The sequence below is a fragment of the Ranitomeya variabilis genome, chromosome 4 (genome assembly GCF_051348905.1).
Source record: "Ranitomeya variabilis isolate aRanVar5 chromosome 4, aRanVar5.hap1, whole genome shotgun sequence".
Lineage (NCBI taxonomy): Eukaryota > Metazoa > Chordata > Amphibia > Anura > Dendrobatidae > Ranitomeya > Ranitomeya variabilis.
Window position 1 is genome coordinate 377,284,654 of NC_135235.1, and position 19,450 is coordinate 377,304,103.

At 43.8% G+C, this 19,450-nt stretch overlaps 1 protein-coding gene across 2 annotated transcripts in view; it reads right to left on the bottom strand.

Moving 5' to 3' along the window:
- Window positions 1-19,450, bottom strand: part of LOC143764801 (uncharacterized) — a 743,861-nt gene that overhangs the window by 677,437 nt on the left and 46,974 nt on the right. For both annotated transcript variants that reach the window (XR_013213271.1, XM_077250780.1), the window contains exon 2: window positions 11,496-12,092. Coding sequence is in view for 1 of the 2 variants with exons in the window: in XM_077250780.1 (XP_077106895.1) it covers window positions 11,496-11,646 (151 nt within the window). In the remaining variant the exon portion in view is untranslated. The remainder of the gene's footprint in view (window positions 1-11,495; window positions 12,093-19,450) is intronic.

Sequence of the window (19,450 nt, forward strand, 5' to 3'; positions counted from 1 at the left end):
TGTGGTAATGTGTGGGGACAGAGCCTCGTGTGGTAATATGTGGGGACGGAGCCTTGTGTGGTAATGTGGGGGGGCAGAGTTATGTGTGATAATGTGGTGGGGGGCGGGATTATGTGTGGTGATGTGGTGGGGGCGGGATTATGTGTGGTAATGTGGTGGGGGCGGGATTATGTGTGGTAATGTGGTGGGGGGGCCGGGATTATGTGTGGTGATGTGGTGGCGGGATTGTGTGGTAATGTGGTGGGGGGCGGGATTATCTGTGGTAATGTGGTGGGGCAGGATTATGTGTGGTAATGTGGTGGGGGGTGGGATTATGTGTAGTAATGTGGTGGGGCGGGATTATGTGTGGTAATGTGGTGGGGGGATTATCTGTGGTAATGTGGTGTGGGATTATCTGTGGTAATGTGGTGTGGGGTGGGATTATGTGTCGTAATGTGGTGGGGGGGCGGGATTATGTGTGGTAATGTGGTGGGGGGTGGGATTATCTGTGGTAATGTGGTGGGGGCGGGATTATGTGTGGTAATGCGGAGGGGGGTGGGATTGTGTGTGGTAATGTGGTGGGGGCGGGATTATCTGTGGTAATGTGGTGGGGGGCGGGATTGTGTGTGGTAATGTGGTGGGGGAGTGGGATTGTGTGTGGTAATGTGGTGGGGGAGTGGGATTGTGTGTGGTAATGTAGTGGGGGGCGGGATTGTGTGTGGTAATGTGGTGGGGGAGCGGGATTTTGTGTGGTAATGTGGTGGGGGAGTGGGATTGTGTGTGGTAATGTGGTGGGGGGCGGGATTGCGTGTTTTAATGTGGTGGGGGGCGGGATTGTGTGTGGTAATGTGGTGGGGGGCGGGATTGTGTTTTGATGTGGTGGGGGCAGGATTGTGTGTGGTAATGGGGTGGGGGGCGGGATTATGTGTGGTGATGTGGTGGGTGGCGGGATTGTGTGTGGTAATGTGGTGGGGGGCGGGATTGTGTGTGGTAATGTGGTGAGTGCGGGATTGTGTAGTAATGTGGTGGGGGGCGGGATTATGTGTGGTGATGTGGTGGGGGCGAGATTGTGTGGTAATGTGGTGGGGGGCGGGATTGTGTGTGGTAATGTGGTGAGTGCGGGATTGTGTAGTAATGTGGTGGGGGGCGGGATTATGTGTGGTGATGTGGTGGGGGCGAGATTGTGTGGTAATGTGGTGGGGGGCGGGATTGTGTGTGGTAATGGGGTGGGGGGCTGGATTGTGAGTGGTAATGGGGTGGGGGTGGTATTGTGTGTGGTAATGTGGTGGGGGCAGGATTGTGTGTGGAAATGGGGTGGGGGCGGGATTGTGTGTGATGTGGGGGCAGGATTGTGTGTGGTAATGTGGTGGGGGCGGGATTATGTGGTAATGTGATGGGGGCGGGATTGTGTGTGGTAATGTGGTGGGGGGCGGGATTGTGTGTGGTAATGTGGTGGGAGGCGGGATTGTGTGTGGTAATGTGGTGGGGAGCTGGATTGTGTGTGGTAATGGGGTGGGGGGCGGGATTGTGTGGTAATGTGGGGGCAGGATTGTGTGGTAATGGAGTGGGGGGCGGAATTATGTGTGGTGATGTGGTGGGCGGATCTACTGAGCAGGGGGCGGGATTAGCGAGTAATCACGATGCCATATATATATATATATATATATATATATATATATATATATATATATGTATATATATATATATATATATAGATACAGTATGTTGATGTATACCTCCCAGGGGGAAATGTTTGTCAGCCCATACACTTACTGCATGGGCATTACAAATATAGGAGACCCACTCCTTTGTAATGGGAACAGATTTTTACGAGGCTTCCCCCACGTCTCTTCTAAGGGGTATTGGGGTGCATCCAAATTTGAGGCAGGCCTTTCATTCACTGCATAGGCAAACAGTATGGGAAACCCACTTCCTAATAATGGGATCTGTAGGGGTTGGTCAGCTTCAACAATGCAATTCTACCCTGCCGGGTCTTCAGCTTCAACACTGACATTCTCCAATGCTGGTTTTTCATGCTCAAAACTGCAATGCTCCACTGCCGGGGGTTCAGCCTCAACACTGCAATGCTCCAATGCGATGTCTTCAGCCTCAACACTGCAATTGTCCACTGCAGGTTCTTCAGGATCACCACTGTAATTCACCAATGCAGGTTCTTCAGCCTCAACAATGCAATTCTCCACGGAAGTGTCTTCAGCCTCAACACTGCAATTGTCCACTGCAGGTTCTTCAGGCTCAACACTGAAATGCTCCACTTCCGGGTGTTCAGCCTCAATACTGCAATGCACTGCATTGACAAACAGTTTGGGAGTACCAAATGAGTAATAATGGGAACTTTGGTCTCATGTGGTCATCCAGGACATCTGTTCAAATGGTTATTTTGGTGTGTCCAAATTTGGAGCAGGCCTTGCATTCACTTCATGGGCAAACAGTATGGGAGTACCAAATGAATAATAATGTGAACTTTGAACAGACGTCCTGGATGGCCACATGAAACCAAAGGGTTATTGGGGTGTGTGTAACTTTGAGGTAGGGCAGGCCTTGCATTCAATGCATAGGCAAACAGTATGGGAGTACCAAAGGAGTAATAATGGGAACTTCGGTTTCATGTGGCCATTCAGGACATCTGTTCAAAGGGTTATTGCGGTGAGTCCAAATTTGGGGCGGGCCTTGAATTCAATGCATAGACAATAACAGTATAGGAGACCCACTGTTTAATAATGGGAACAACAAAGCATAGGCGCTGATGGCTCTCTAAGAATAGTGAGGACTGACTGCTGGACCTTTAAGAATAGTAAAGGCCGCTTGATGGCCCTATAAAAATAGGCTTTGTGACTTTCAGAGTCCCTCCTTCATAAATTACAGGATTTGTCAGATGTGTCACACAGCAAATGGCCAGATAAGGTTGTAAAATTTCCCAGTAAATGCATTTGGCTTGGTTGAAAGCAATGCTAAAGTTAAAAAACGCATAAAAAACGCTACGTGTGAACGTAGCCCAAGTGGTGGAGGAGAATTTTTATTTTGGGTTATGTATTTTGCCTTATATACAAATCATTATCCTGGAAAGGATGTTCCTTAACATATTTCCCAGGAAATATTGGTTTCGTTTTTGTATGTTTTATTGTGAGTCTGTAAATATGGCGTAACACTCTTGACAACATTGTTCACAGCAGTGACCTGGGAGTCAGAAATGCTTCCAGGGGGTCTTCCCCATGATGCTCCCACGTCATTTGAGCACTGTTCCCATCCATTTCCGCCTTTTTTGGACCTTAAAATATCCCCATGGGGGCCGTGGCAAAAATTCTCAAGTTTCCCATAGACTTACATTGGGCTTGTTGCTCGGGTCGAGCACCCGAGCATATCAAGAAGTTCAACCCGAGCAACGAGCACCCGAGCGCTTTAGTGCTTGCCCATCACTGTTAACCAAAGTTCATAAGTGGTTGTTAATATAACTAATCAAGATCTTCCTTCTGAATCGACATACTTGGAGATGAAACTGAAAGAGACTGAGTCAATAATCAATTATGCTAATTTTTGCTATTAAATTAGTTAAATATGTGTGAATAATTGTTGTCAACGATTTTGAGAGGTTTGTTCTTTGCTTGTGTCATCTCCTCTCAACATAAATCCCAGTAACAATTATGAACTGGAAAGAATGAAGAGACCCATTAGAATATAAAAACATCAATTTTTAATTATTATTAAAATAACAGGGAAAACCTCAAAACAGGGGACGCTACAGAAATCCAAATGTCAGATCTACAATCTTAACTGTGAGAGGCACCACAATGTATATAAATACCACCTCAGAAAAAAAATGTAAATGCATGAAGTCAACACTATACTAAATCCCATCAACTTTGTACCTGACCACGAGGGATGCAATCTCTTACAAGGGTACAGGAAAAAAAAATCACTAAATAGCTGAGTGAAATAACAGCAATAAATACATGACAGTGACAGAGGCTATAAATATCAGATACAACCACAAAAAAAATTACTATTGTACAGTAGTATAATAATTATGTGCAAAATCCAATGCGTAAAAATATTTTTGCTGCAAACACTATGGTGAATAAAACCACCAGATTGCCGTATATTATGACTGCAGTAAATATACGAATATCAATGTAGTCACAATAAACTACCATGGGTATATAGTAATTTTATGTACAACAAAGTATATAGATGTCATCTGTCAGATATGCAAGTTAGTGGTCTCAAACTAAAGCTTGAACATTACTTAATGCACATGCATAATTATGCTAAGAGTAGCACCCATCATATATAATCAGGCAGTGATCTACTTCATAAATAAAGAAAGTGCAAAATTATCAGAGTTGCTAGTAATGTATGCTTACTGATAGCAGAGACAGGATGGAGTAGTGGAAAGGATTGGCGTCCCTTCCCTCCCGACGCACGTTTCACCACTTGCTTCTAGATATATGATATGACATGTTGACAGAATTATTTGAAGAGCCATTGATTTCATTTTCTGGACATTTTTTTGATAATATAGTTTTGTCTCCTATAGGAAGACGATATCTGCTTTTCTGTTTTTAATCTCTTTTCATAAGAGGAATCTTTTCTGAGGGCTATTTAGACCTTTAACACTGAAGGTGAGAATATTTGTACAGTATGTATCCATAGTGGAAAAGTTGCTATTGATTTCTGTTACTACCTATACATAACTCGAGGTGGTTAGCTTTGTTGTAGGTTGAGTAGTTCTCTTACCCAAGTAAAACCTTAAAAATAAAACAATCAATCAAAATCTAAAGTATTTGTTATAAATTAAAGCCCAAAAAGAAAATAATACAATAAAGTGGTTTACAGACGTTCTCCTGAAGGAACTTGCTCACTTGGAGGTTCTCTTACTTTGGAAGTCTTATATATAAAATAAACCATAAATCACACACACCAAGAGATTTCACATTTACAAACCAGATTAGATCAATTTCAACTTAGAAAAAGGGGGTAAAAAATAAAACTGAACAAGAGAGTTTGATGTTGAAGAAAACCCGAGAATGTTAGGGTTCATAGAATGTTAGAATTGGAAGGGACCTCTAGGGTCATCAAGTCCAACCCCCTGCTTCATGCAGGACTCACTAAACCATATATGACAGATGTCTGCCTAGCCTCTGTTTGAAGACCTGTTCCACTCATTGATCACCTTCACTATCAAAACGTTTTTTTCTAAAATCTAACCTATATCTTCTCCCTTTCAGTTGCATTCTATTGCTTCTCGTGTTTCTATGTGCAAATGAGAATGATGATCCCTCTACATTGTGACATCCCTTAAGATATTTGTAGACAACTATTGTCTCATCTTAGCCTTCTTTTTTACAAGCTAAGCATTCCCAGATGATTTAACCATCCCTCGTAAGACATACTTTGCAGTCCACTCACCATCCTGGTAGCTCTTCTCTGAACTTGCTACAGTTTTTCAATGTCTTTTTTAAAATGTGGTGCCCAGAATTGGACACAGTATTCCAGATGAGGCCTGACCAAGGAGGAGGGGATAATTACTTCACGTGATCTAGCCTCTTCTCTTAATACATTCTAGAACTGTATTTGCCTTTTTTGCTGCTGCATCACACTGTTGACTCATGTGCAGTCTGTGATCTTTTTCACACGTGCTGTTGCTTAGTTGTCATGAGCGAGTATACTCATTGCTTGGGTTTTTCCGAGCACGCTCGGTTGACCTCCGAGTATTTGTTATTGCTCGGAGATATAGTTTTCATCGCCTCAGTTGCATGATCTATGGCTTCCAGATAAGTTGAATACAAGTGGGAATTCCCTAACAAACAGGCATTCCACACATGTATTCAGCATATCTGGAAGCCGTAAATCATTCAACTGAGGCGATGAAAACGATATATCCGAGCAATAACAAATACTCGGAGGTAACCCGAGCGTGCTTGGGAAAACCCAAGCAACGATTACACTCGCTAATCACTATTGCTTAGTTCTATTCCTCCCATTTAATAGATGTAATTTTCATTTTTCTTGCCCAGATGTGGAATCTTGCATTTATCCCTGTTAACCTCTTTCTGCCAGCTGACGAGATAGTACGTCAGCTGGCAGTATCCCCCGCTTTGAGGTGGGCTCCGGCGGTGAGCCCACCTCAAAGCTGTTTTCAACAGCTGACATGTGCGTGCCATGGGCGTGAGCAGAATCGCCCATTAACTAGTTAAATGCCGCTGTCATACTCTGACAGCGGCATTTAACAAGCGCTCCTGGCCGCGCGGCCGGAGGTACTTGCACCGCTGACTCCCGTCACATGATCGGGGTCATCGGTGCGTTGCCATCACAACCAGAGCTCTTTTTGAGACCTCTATGGTTGTTGATGGCAGATTGCTATGAGTGCCACCCTGTGGTCAGCGCTCATTGCTAGTCTGCAATTCTGCTGCATAGAGGTGATCTGTGCTTCACCTCTATGTAGCAGAGGTGATAATAATAATTTTTATTTATATAGCACCAACATTCCGCAGCACTTTACAATTAAGCAGGGACATGTACAGACAATAAATTCAATACAAGTTAAGACAATTTAAACAGTGAAATTAGGAGTGAGGTCCCTGCTCGCAAGCTTACAATCTACAAGGAAATGGGGGGACACAATAGGTGAAAAGTGCTTGTTATTTCAGGTCTGGCAATTATAATAAATAGGGATTTTCATATAAAGCTGCATGATCCGGTCATCAGCCCGTGTGTTTAAGTGCAATAGTCAAGTATCAAGTGCAGTTATCATGTGCATGGAGAGTGCGGAGACAGATGAATAGGAGGGCGCATATTCAGAATAATATTTGGAAGGAGGGAACAGGGCAAAGTTAGTTTACTAAGTAGTTGATGTGGTAGGCTTGTTTGAAGAGATGGGTTTTCAAAGCGCGCTTGAATAGGTCGGGGCTAGGTATCACTCTGATCGTCTGGGGAAGTGCATTACAGAGAGCTGGCGCAGCACAAGAGAAGTCTTGGAGACGGAGGTGTGAGATTCGGATTACGGGGGATGTTAGTCTTAGGTCATTTGTAGAATGGAGGGCACGTGTAGGGCGATAGACAGAGATGAGAGAGGAAATATAAGCAAGTGCAGAACTGTGGAGAGCTTTGTGGGTGAGAGAGGAGTTTATACTGGACCCTGTAGCAAATGGGTAGCCAGTGTAATGACTGGGACAAGATGGAGGCATCGGTGAAGTGGCTGGACAGAAATATGACCCTGGCTGCCGTATTCAAGATGAATTGGAGAGGAGAAAGTTTGGTAAGAGGGAGACCGATCAGAAGAGAGTTGCAGTAGTCCAGACGAGAATGAATAAGAGCGACAGTAAGAGTCTTAGCAGTTTCAAAGGTGAAAGGGTCAGATTCAGGAGATATTTTTAAGATGCAGGTGACAAGAGCGAGTGAGTGATCGGATATAGGGAGTAAAGGAAAGTTCGGTGTTGAATATGACCCCAAGACAGCGGGCAAGCTGCTTGGGAGTTATGGTTGAACCCTCCAGGGTAATTTCGATGTTAGGTAGAGTGAGGTTAGTAGAAGGGAGAAACACAAGAAGTTCCATTTTGGAAAGATTTAGTTTCAGATAGAGGGAGGACATGATGTTAGAGACAGCAGACAGACAATCCTTGGTATTTTGAATTTGGTAGGGGTGATGTCAGGGGAAGCAGTATATAATTGGGTGTCGTCAGCATAGAGATACTGGAACCCAAATCTGCTGATTGTTTGTCCAATAGGGGCAGTGTATAGAGAGAAGAGGAGGGGGCCTAGGACTGAGCCCTGCGGAACCCCGATAGTAAGGGGATGAGGAGAGGAAGAGAAGCCGGCAAAAGATACAGTGAAGGAGAGGTCAGAGAGGTAGGAGGAGAACCAGGAGAGGGCTGTGTCCTTGAGGCTTATAGAGCAAAGCATAGTGAGGAGGAGCTGGTGATCCACAGTGTCAAATGCGGCAGAGAGATCCAGGAGAATCAGCAGGGAGCAATGACCTTTGGATTTAGCTGTTATTAGATCATTAGAGACTTTAGTGAGGGCAGTTTCAGTGGAGTGTAAAGAACAGAAACTAGATTGTAAGGGGTCGAGAAGAGAGTTATCCGAGAGATAGCGGATTAGATGGGAGTGGACCAAGCGTTCCAGGAGTTTAGAGATGAAGGAAAGGTTAGAGACAGGTCTGTAGTTAGCAGTGCAGTTCTGGTCCAGGGATGGCTTTTTAAGTAAAGGGGTTATGATTGCATGTTTAAATGAGGAGGGAAAGATACCTGAAGAAAAATAGAGGTTGAATATTTTACTCAGGTGAGTGGTGACCACTGGTGAGAGAGACTGCAGGAGATGTGAAGGAATGCGGTCACTGTTGCAGGTTGTAGGACAAGCAGAAGTGAGGAGCTTGGAAACTACTTTTTCTGAAACAGGCTCAAAGATGTCTAGTGAGCTTGAGGTGCGTCAGGGAAGGGGATCCAGGAACTGAGGAGATTGGGCTGAGATATCCTGATGGATGTGGTTGATTTTTTCCAGGAAATAAGTGGCCAGATCCTCACCGCTGAGGTTGGTGATGGGGCCTGTACTTTAGGTTTCAGGAGGGAGTTTAAAGTTTCAAAAAGTCGTTTTGGGTTGCTGGATAGTGAGGTGATGAGGGAGGTGAATTAGGATTGTTTGGTCAGAAGAAGGGCAGAGTTATAGGTTTTGAGCATGAATTTATAGTGGATGAAGTCTTTTGCTAAGAGATATTTTCTCCACTGCCGCTCTGCACACCTTGAGCAACGCTGCAGGAAGCGTGTTTGCATAGTGTGCCAGGGCTGCCGTTGTCTGTGTCGGGTCTTTCTGCGTGTAGAAGGTGCGGCTTCATCTAGGGCATTCTTCAGTGTATTATTGAAGTGTGACAATTCTAAGTCTGGACAGGAGGAGATGGGGGCTAGAGATGTGTGGAGATTGTCCACAAGCTGCTGGGTATTAATGGTACGTGTATTCTGATAAGTGTGGTAAGTGGGGGTGTCCCGGGTGAGGAGACAATTTTTGACAGAGAAGAAAAGAAGGTTGTGGTCCGAGAGCAGGAGAGGGGAGTTTGTAAAGTCGTGCAGCGAGCCGGGTCCAGAGTATTCCCGTCCTCATGTGTAGGAGAATTGGTAAACTGTGAGAGGCCGAATGAAGAAGTTAGAGAAAGAAGATGACAGGCAGATTGGGAGAGGGGATCATTGATGGGGATGTTAAAGTCTCCCATGATGAGGGCGGGGATGTCACAGGATAGAAAGTGAGTAAGCCAGGTGGCAAAGTGGTCTAGAAACTGGTGGGAGGAGCCTGGAGGGCGATAAACCGCCACTCGCAAGGAGAAGGGCTTAAAGAGTCTGACAGCATGGACTTCAAAGGAGGGAAATGTAAGTGAGGGAATCGGGGGGGGGGGGATGACCTGGAAAGCACATTGTGATGAAAGGAGTAAACCAACACCTCCACCCTGTCTGTTCTCAGGTCTGGCGGTATGTGAAAATTTCAGCCCACCAAACGAGAGAGTGGCAGCGGCGGTGGTGTCTGAATGCTGGATTCAGGTTTCTGTAATAGCCAAAAGGTTAAGGGAATTAGAGAGTAAAAAATCGTGAATGTAAGTTAGTTTGTTACACACAGACCGTGCATTCCAGAGAGCACAGTGGAAAGCGATAGGAGAAGGCATGCATTGAATGTTAATAAGATTAGCAGGGTTTCTATATGTAGCTGGAGGAGAGTAATGTATGCTGGTGGAGTGAGGCCCAGGGTTGGGGGAGATGTCGCCTGCAACTAGTAAAAGAAGAAAAAACAGAAAGAGCAGGTGGTGGGATGATTTGTATGAACATTTTGAGTGCTGCATGGAGGTATTGGATGGTTTGGAGTGGGTAACAAATGTCAGTAGTGATCAAGTAGTGCATGCCAAGTTTAAATCACACCCTTTCGTCCCGATCAAAATAAAATAAAATAAAAAATCAAACCTACACATATTTGGTATCGACACGTTCAGAATCGCCGGATCTATCATTGTTTTTATCGTTCAAAAGTACAACTCATCCCGCAAAAAATAAGAATTCACATGGCCATATTGATGGAAAAATAAAAAAGTTATAGCTCTGGAAAGGGGAGCGAAAAACGAAAATGAAAAAAAGCTCCGGGGGTTAAATACCATTCTATTAGTCGCTGCCCATTGTTCAACCTTCTGAATCCTTTCTCTGTCTTCTCTAGTGTTAGCTATTAATGATGAGCGAGTATACTCATTGCTCGGGTGGTGCTCGGAGATTTAGTTTTGGTTGACGCAGCTGCATGATTTACCACTGCTAGTCAGCCTGAATACATGTGGGGATTCCCTAACAAATAGGCAACCCCCACATGTACTCAGGCTGGCTAGCAGCTGTAAATCATGCAGCGGCGTGTTGACAAAAACTAAATCTCCCAGCACTCACAAATACTCGGAGACCACCCTGAGTGTGCTCGGGAAAACCCGAGCAACGAGTATCCTCGCTCATCACTATTAGCTATCCATCCTAGCTTTGCATCATCTGCATTTTTGATTAGTTTATCTTATCTAGATCATTTATAAAAAAAGGTTAAACACCTTACATCACTAAAAAATTAATTAAATGTACATTATACATGTGATCATGCTACAGCTGGCCTGCTGAATGCAATTTTTTTTTTCTTTTCAACACAGACTATATTCAACATGTAAAATAGGGGGCAGATAACTCCCCCCAGGCCCACCCCAGAGCACAAGAATCTCATTAACTGAAAACTGAAAATAAAGATTAAACAACAACCACAAGAAGGATTTCATCATCCAAGGTATCATTTTTATCAGTATTACGGCACCAACCTGACACTGTGTGTAGGTTACTGTGCACAATCCTGCTCACAGGTTCCCTTTAATCCTTTCGTTCTGGTCAGATAAGCGTCCTTTCTGAACGCTCCCTCTCTCCTCACAGTCATCCTGATTTGATTGACATCTCTTGCGTCATCCATATTGCCATCCAAAATTTTGCGCCTGCGCACCATGCTTTAACCTACTGCAGGCATGCGCACTTATGTTTTTGGTTCTGCCTGCAGTAGAACAAAGCATAGTGCGCAAGTGTGAGATTTCGAAATGCAAAGTGACTGATGCAGGAGGCATGATGCAGGTCAATCAAAGCAGGAGGACAGCAAGTAGCGGCTGGGCGGAGGGATAGAGAGCATAGAAAGGATGTCGATCAGACCGGATGGACAGGAATAACATGCAGCACGGGAGAATGTCAAAAGGTTTTTGGACTTTATACAGGAGGAGTCGGGGGTTATATAACCAGTTATGGAATGCAGCATAGGCGCTGAATAAGATTCCCTTTAAGACATTTTTCATTTTATTTCAACAAAACGTTATATAGAGCTTAGTCATTTTATAACACTAAAATGTGAGATGAACCACAATTGTCTTTTAGAGTTACAAAGTGTGCCCTGACCTATTTTTGGGCCTTGCAATTTGTATTCAAGCTTTCAGACAATAAACATATAAGAATAAATATGCCACAAACCAGTTGTTGGCATTGATGTGGTGCATATTTTGCTCTTCTGTGTTGGCCTCCAATGAAGACTCTGTATCCTCGATGTAAACTTGTACTGGTGTCTTCTCTTTGGATATGTCGTCCTGGGGCGAGTTCTCTTCTTTGTTCTCATTACATTCATCTGAAGTGCTTAACATATGATTACTGTCAGTTCCAACTAGAGTTTTTGTGCTGCTTGTGGTGACAGTAAGTGGGTCCTCAAAAGACATCACAAATGTACACATGACTGGTAAGGGTAAGCTATATGTGCTTGATTTAAAAAAGTAGACCCTAAAGATAAGGGGGTAGTGAGAGGATTTCTACCAAGAGAAGTGTCAATGTTTAGATAAGATTAGAATTTAGCCACATTGACAGATGTAGTAAGAGGTGAGGGGAAATATTTCCCATTTGCTACAGTGATACATTAGGGCAGATTCATTTTCATCCTAACGGCCGACACCCAAGGCCGTCTGTGATAGTTCTTCTAAGTCATCTGCTTGTCGTGCTGGAATTCCAGCCAGTTCTTCTATTGGAGAGATGACCTGAAATGCAGGTTTTCAGACCTGAATCAGATGAATGTAGTTTTCACTGCAAAGAAGAAAAAAAAATCCATACACAGCTTTAGAAATCAGATTAATATTCCCATATATTTTTAGATTTACAGTACTGTGCAAAAGTCTTAGGCATGTCTGGAAAAATGCTGCAAAGTAAAAAGTTAATAGTTTATTTTTTTATAAATTCACGAAATGTAAAATGAATTAAAGGGAATGTACAATAACGCTTCTAACCTGCAGATATGGGGTTAATCTGCAAGTTAATAGCATTCTGACCCCACTGAAGTGAAACCCCACTGCCAGGAGGAAATTAACTTTATTTCCCCAGCAGCCTCGCTCTTTCAGTCACAGGGATGGCCCTGGAACATAGAAAATGGTGGCTGTAACCATGTCCCTGCTGTTAGTTAGTGCAGGTGCACAGACATCATTCGCCATACACAGACTGTGACTGAAACCATGCTGGTGCTACGCAGTCCGCTACCCGCAAGACTGCCGGGAGATTTCTGACCGTGTCAGAATGCTATTAACACCAATCCGATCTGCAGGTTAATAGCGGTATTTTACATGTCAGGTTCTCATTAACAAAAGAGAAAGCTAAGTCAAATCAATATAAGTATCAGCACTCTTGGCCTTCAAAACAGCATCAATTCTTCCAGGTGCTCCTCCTATGGTATTTGACTGAACTCTCCAAACATCTTGGAGAACCAACCACAGATCTTCTGCATATGAGACTTGTGTAAATTCTGCCGTCTCTTCATATAATCCCATATAGACTGGATGATGACGACAAGATCAGGGCTCTGGGGGTCCATAATAACCACTTACAGCACTCCTTGCGCACAGGAGATCACCATATACTGTATCGGTCGGGATGTACTTCCCGACCATGATGTATATACACTGCAAGTGTCAGGAAAGGGTTAAAGCATGACAGCAACAAGAGACAAAAACTGCAGTCAAAAACGCATTAAAAATGAATGTGAAAAAAAACACACACAAACGCAATAATAAAATAATATATAAAAATTATATTATATATAAAAACACAAGTAACCTAATTTAAATAATAGGTGCAGAGATTCTGCAACATCAAAAACTCACCCAAAGCTGATTGTGGGAATGTAATCTAAAGAAGAATATGAAATCCTGGAAGTGATGATACAGACCCACTGAGCCCTGATCTCATCATTGTCCAGTCTGTCTGAGATTAGATGAAGAGACAGAAGGATTTTCACAGCCTCATACACAGAAGATCTGTGGTTAGTTCTCCAAGGTGTTTGGAACAACCTCCCTGTAAAGTTCCTTCATAAACTGTGTACAAGTAACATGTGTACAGAGATGAATTAATGCTGTTTTGAAGACAAAGAGCAGTCCCACCAAATATTGATTTGAATTAGATTTCTCTTTTATTTATGCTCTTTGTTAATTGCTAAAAATGAACTATTAACATTTCTATTTATGAAACCAGTCTTACTGTGCAGCATTTTTTCTACTTAAACTTAAAAGTGTTGCTAAATAGCACAAAATGCAGATCATTTAAATAAGCACTTCTCCCATCAAAATTTTTATCCTATTAATATAATGCAATCGTTATTTTATTGCTCATTTTACCCTTTCACACAGCTAATTCTTCTCTTTTTCATCAGGTCTATGATATCAAATGATTATTGACTGACTAGCTGAATCCTTCTAAGATCAGGAGGTCAATGTTGTCTGTATGAGTAATAAATAAGTCACTGCAAAATCCCTGGCAAAGGGAGGATCGGAGCAGCTGGGTCAGGAGTAGAGAGAAGCAGAACGCCGGGGGACAGACACCGGAATGTAAGTATGTACTGTTTGTTTTTTTTTTACTTTTACACTGGTAACCACGGTAAACATCGGGTTACTAAGCGCGGCCCTGCGCTTAGTAACCCGATGTTTACCCTGGTTACCCGGGGACTTCGGCATCGTTGGTCACTGGAGAGCTGACTGTGTGACAGCTCCCCAGCGACCACACAATCACTTACCAACGATCACGGCCAGGTCGTATCGCTGGTCGTGATCGTTGGTAAATCGTTTTGTGTGACAGTACCCTTACTAGCAAGATTTCAGCTATTTAGTTAGGCGGTTGTATATCAGTCAGATAGTGTAGCGAGATAGTGGCCAGTGTGACTGTAAAATTTACCTTCCAGAATTTTTTTTTGAGGGGGGGGGGGGGGGAGGGGTGCATTACTGAGGTTCTCAGACAAAGCCAGCAAGGCACATGTCCTACAAGTGTGTTGTGCTCTGCTTCTATAGTGCTGCATGCACGAGTATAGCATTGTAAATGATATTATTTCAGTAGCTAAATGTGGAAAAGCCTGCTGCATCCCGTATTTTAATAATAATAATTTAATAATAATAATTTTATTTATATAGCGCCAACATATTCCGCAGCGCTTTACAACTTATAGAGGGGACTTGTACAGACAATAGACATTACAGCATAACAGAAATCACAGTTCAAAACAGATACCAGGAGGAATGAGGGCCCTGCTCGCAAGCTTACAAACTATGAGGAAAAGGGGAGACACGAGAGGTGGATGGTAACAATTGCTTTAGTTATTTGGACCAGCCATAGTGTAAGGCACGGGTGTTCATGTAAAGCTGCATGAACCAGTTAACAGCCTAAGTATGCAGCAGTACAGACACAGAGGGCTATTAACTGCATAAAGTGTATGAGAACACGATGCAAGGAACCTGATTATGTTTTTTTTTTTTTTTTTTATTAGGCCACACAGGAATAGTTAGGTTAATGCGTTGAGGCGGTAGGCCAGTCTGAACAAATGCGCTTTTAGGGCACGCTTAAAACTGTGGGGATTGGGGATTAATCGTATTAACCTAGGTAGTGCATTCCAAAGAATCGGCGCAGCACGTGTAAAGTCTTGGAGACGGGAGTGGGAGGTTCTGATTATTGAGGATGCTAACCTGAGGTCATTAGCGGAGCGGAGGGCACGGGTAGGGTGGTAGACTGAGACCAGAGAGGAGATGTAGGGTGGTACTGAGCCATGGAGTGCTTTGTGGATGAGGGTAGTAGTTTTGTACTGGATTCTGGAGTGGATGGGTAGCCAGTGTAATGACTGGCACAAGGTAGAGGCATCGGTGTAACGGTTGGTGAGGAATATGATCCTGGCAGCAGCATTCAGGACAGATTGGAGCGGGGAGAGTTTGGTAAGAGGGAGGCCGATTAGTAGAGAGTTACAATAGTCCAGACGAGAATGAATAAGTGAGACAGTAAGAGTTTTTGCAGAGTCGAAAGTAAGAAAAGGGCGAATTCTAGAAATATTTTTGAGATGCAGATAAGAAGAGCGAGACAGTGATCGGATGTGGGGGGGTGAATGAAAGCTCGGAATCAAGGATGACCCCAAGGCAGCGGGCATGTTGCTTGGGAGTAATGGTGGAACCACACACGGAGATGTGTATTCGCTTTTACGCGCGTCCGGGGGCACCAAGCAAGGAGGGGGTGACTTATTTATATGACCGCAATGGGTAAGCTTGATTCTTTTATTGTGCTATATCTTAAGCAGTACAATTAGGCTATTTTTTCTATGGGGATACCAGCTGGACCCTATATATGTGATTAGGGCTTTACCATTTTTGCTCATTTAAAATGATATATGGATTTACCTTTGTTCCCCCGACTGTGCTTGGTTATTGTCATGTCTCCTCCCTGTTGCTCTCTTTTAGTGCATAATGTTTTAGCACTTTGATGTAATTGTTGATATTTGAGTCTGATTTAAAATAAACAAAGATTTAATATAGATTTCATAAATATGTGGTTTTGGACATTTTTACTCCACTTTCTTGGGTTCAAAAAAAGCATTACTGTCTAAGGGAACGCATTGGTACGCAAGTACATGTGTATGCTTGCTTTCTATAGGCATGCGTACGTCACACTTATCATGTCCAGGAAAGGATGTTACCACCTGAAAAATCACTGATGTATAAAAGGGGGTGGAGACAGGTAGTCCATTACTCTCAAGACTCTGGATGCAAGCACAAGACTCTGGAAGCGATTGTTACTGCTTTGCTGCTCCGAAGACAGTTTTGCTGATCTGAAGACTCTGGATTTCACTCAGGATGTCAGTATCCTGAGCTATGAAAATGTCTGTTTCTCTCACTGCAGTCTGTACTCACTTCTGTCTCTCTTGCAGCATTCCTCATCAAAGATGTCCTCCAGTGAAGAGCATACCTCCCAGAGCGGAGAAGAGAGACTGATGAAGTGAGTACTTTTGCTACTGATTGGTAAGTATTGACTGTCAATATGACACATGTGATAAAATCATGTATTTTCTTTACAGAACAGTTCCAGTGCAGCAGAGCAGGAGCAGACTTGGGCCAAAGATCAGGTGGAAAGATGGCAGGTAAGTATTCTTGACTGTTTTTGTTTTGTTTTATCTTTACAACCAGTGTCGGACTGGGGTGCCAAGGTCCCGCCAGTAACTTGGACTTTGGAGGGGGGTTCCACTTTTCACCTGCATACAAATATTACACTACTCTCAATTCCAAATTTACGTATATGTCTATAGAATAATTTACTGGGTATAGTTTGGTTAATGAATGCTAAGATGCTGCTTTTTTCTGTAAAGAGTAAATCAAGTGAATTATGACAAGTACTGTCCATACAATGGGGTTGGGGGACCAGATGTGCCCAAGGGGGCCCACCGGGGGATTCCCCTGTTCCCCTATTGGCCAGTTAGAGCCTGTTTACAACTATATTAATGTGTTTCTTTGATTTCTAGGTTCCACATTGTGAAGTCACCATTGAAAACAACCTCCTAATAACATTGGTACAGGAGCGAGTTCCGTTGTGGGACACCAGGGGGATCAGCGGCACTAGGACACTGTGGTCATTCGGCGGCTATGAGATGAAGTGGCCAGATCGCTGTTGGATGATTGGGACCATGCCACGCCACAAATCAGAAAGGATTTTTGTAAGTATTGCAATGTGGGCTGACGCGGCAGTGAACCTGTGGTGCAATGTTTTACGATTTCTTTTTTTTTCCTCTTCACAGTGAAGAGTCAAATTCCGGTGGCGTTCGATGAAGGATTGCTTCAATAAGGACATGAGAGAGGAGAATCGGGTTCGAAGCGGTGCTACTCAAAAGATTTCCAAATACAAGTACCATCGTAGTCTCTCCTTCTTGAGGCCTGCGGTTGTTCATCGAGCTCAAGTATTTTTGTGCTGTATTTCATGGTATAACATCTGAATTTTTCTTTTCAACAGGATATGTTGGCGCTTTAAAATTTTTTCTTTTCTGTAGTAATGTTTTTTCTTTTTCAAACAGAACCTGGTGCAGCACTGCTGAACCTGGATGGTCCTCTGTTGGAGCGGCCACTCATCGAACAGCCACTGAACACTTTCAGTCATCCACCAGGGATGCAGCAAGTGGCCAGGCTTCACGGGCAGGAGAACAGGCAGCTGGTCCTTCAGGTTTTCCCCTGTCCCAGTCCTCTGCCACTGTTTTTTTTGCTCTTCTCGCCAGCGGCAGAAGGCCTTGAACAAGCCACTCATGTCCAAGTATGTTCACATAGGCTCAGTCTTCGAGAATGGCCTAAAGGCCGTTGTAGACAGACTGGAAAGTGGGTTCGCGCATGTGAACTCACTTTTCCAGGAAGTCAACCTACACCTTCACCTTGACGGCCTGGAAGCCAGCCTTCAGAGACCGGCACAACCTTTTTTTATACTATAGAGCTGGGCATTTTGGAAAACCTTACACCTGATCTCCAGCTGAATGTGATGCAGGCCTGCCATGCTGCTTACAGCCAGGCTATGCAGCAGACTCGGTACTTCCAGCAGCCACACATGGCATTTCTGGCTGTTCCACCACTAACCAGGTTCACCACTATGCTAAGTCCTGCTGCACACCTGCCTCAAGCCACCACCATGCCGAGTCCTGCTGCACACCTGTCTACCTCAACCACCATGCCGATTCCTGCTGCACACCAGTCTACCTCCACCACCATGCCAAATCCTGCTGCACACCAGCCTCAAGCCACCACTCCCACCCTCCCAAAAGAAAAAAAGCAAACAGAAGGCCAGTACCAGTTCAGCACAGCAAACCAAGAAGACTAGTGCCAGCAAACGTACCTCCAAAACTGTCCTACCACCTCCACCCTCCAATGTGTGTTTTCTAATTTGTCTCTCCTTTCCCACGCTTCCACTTTTAATGTGCCTACTTCCATCCCTGACCTCCCAGATCCCACGCATTTTGTAGGCCCTTCCCCTGGAACCCCTTCATCATCCACACATGCTAGCTAGTGATGAGTGAATATACTCGTTACTCGAGATTTCCCAGGCACGCTCGGGTGTCCTAGCAGCCAGGCAACCCCCACATGTACTTATGCTGGCTAATAGATGTAAATCATTCAGCTGCGGCGAAGAAAACTAAATCTCCGAGCACTAAAAAATATTCGGAGGTCACCCGAGCGTGCTCCGGAAATCTCGAGTAATGAGTATATTCTCTCATCACTAATGCTAGCCAATCATCCCAGCTCCACCCTCCCCCATGTCCATCATATTTCACCCTCCAACATTCCTCATAGCTAATTTTTTATTCCCCAAAGCTAATTTTTTATTGTTAAATAAAATTTTGCTTTTGTTTGCACATTCACAGTGTGTTCTTTATCTCTGTATGCGCCATCGCCACACTTATGCGACGTCGCCGCAAACACACACTTATGTGTATTGTATTGTTGAGGGAACTTGGAACAGGCGTTTATCTAGAGGTTTTTTATTATTTCATTCAGCAAACATTACAGGAACATTTTAACATTACAGGTAAATTTAAACATAACAGGTACATTTTAGCGGCTTAACCACTTCGTCTTGCCATGCCAGACGTCCATTATCAGAAACAAAGTAGGCAGCAAATGTATCCCTCATTTGGGCAACTTCCAGTGAAGTCATCAGAGGGTGATCTTGGTAATCACGCAATGTGGTAGTAACAGGTTCTTCTAGTTCTAAGTTTGGTTGCTCTTTAGCCAGGATGTAGTTGTGCAGAAAAACACACACTTTCACAACCTCATCAATGGTATCAATTTTCAGATTAATAGTTGTTCCCAAAATGCATCATTTAGAGACCAGCAATCCAAAGGCACACTCCACAGTTCTTCGTGCCCTTGTCAGTCAGTAGTTGTAAATCTTTTTGTGTGATTTAAGTCCCGAGTTGAGTACGGTTTTAGGAGATTGGCACACATTTGGAACGCTTCATCCCCAACCACAACAAACAGCATTGGCGGTCCTTCAGTGTTGGGAAGAGGTTGTGGTGGTGGAAAATTAAAATCATTACCATACAAACGTTGGCCCATGTCAAGAGTTTTTAAAAGTCTTTGAGTCATTTCCTCGTCCAAATGAGCCAATGTCAACAGCGA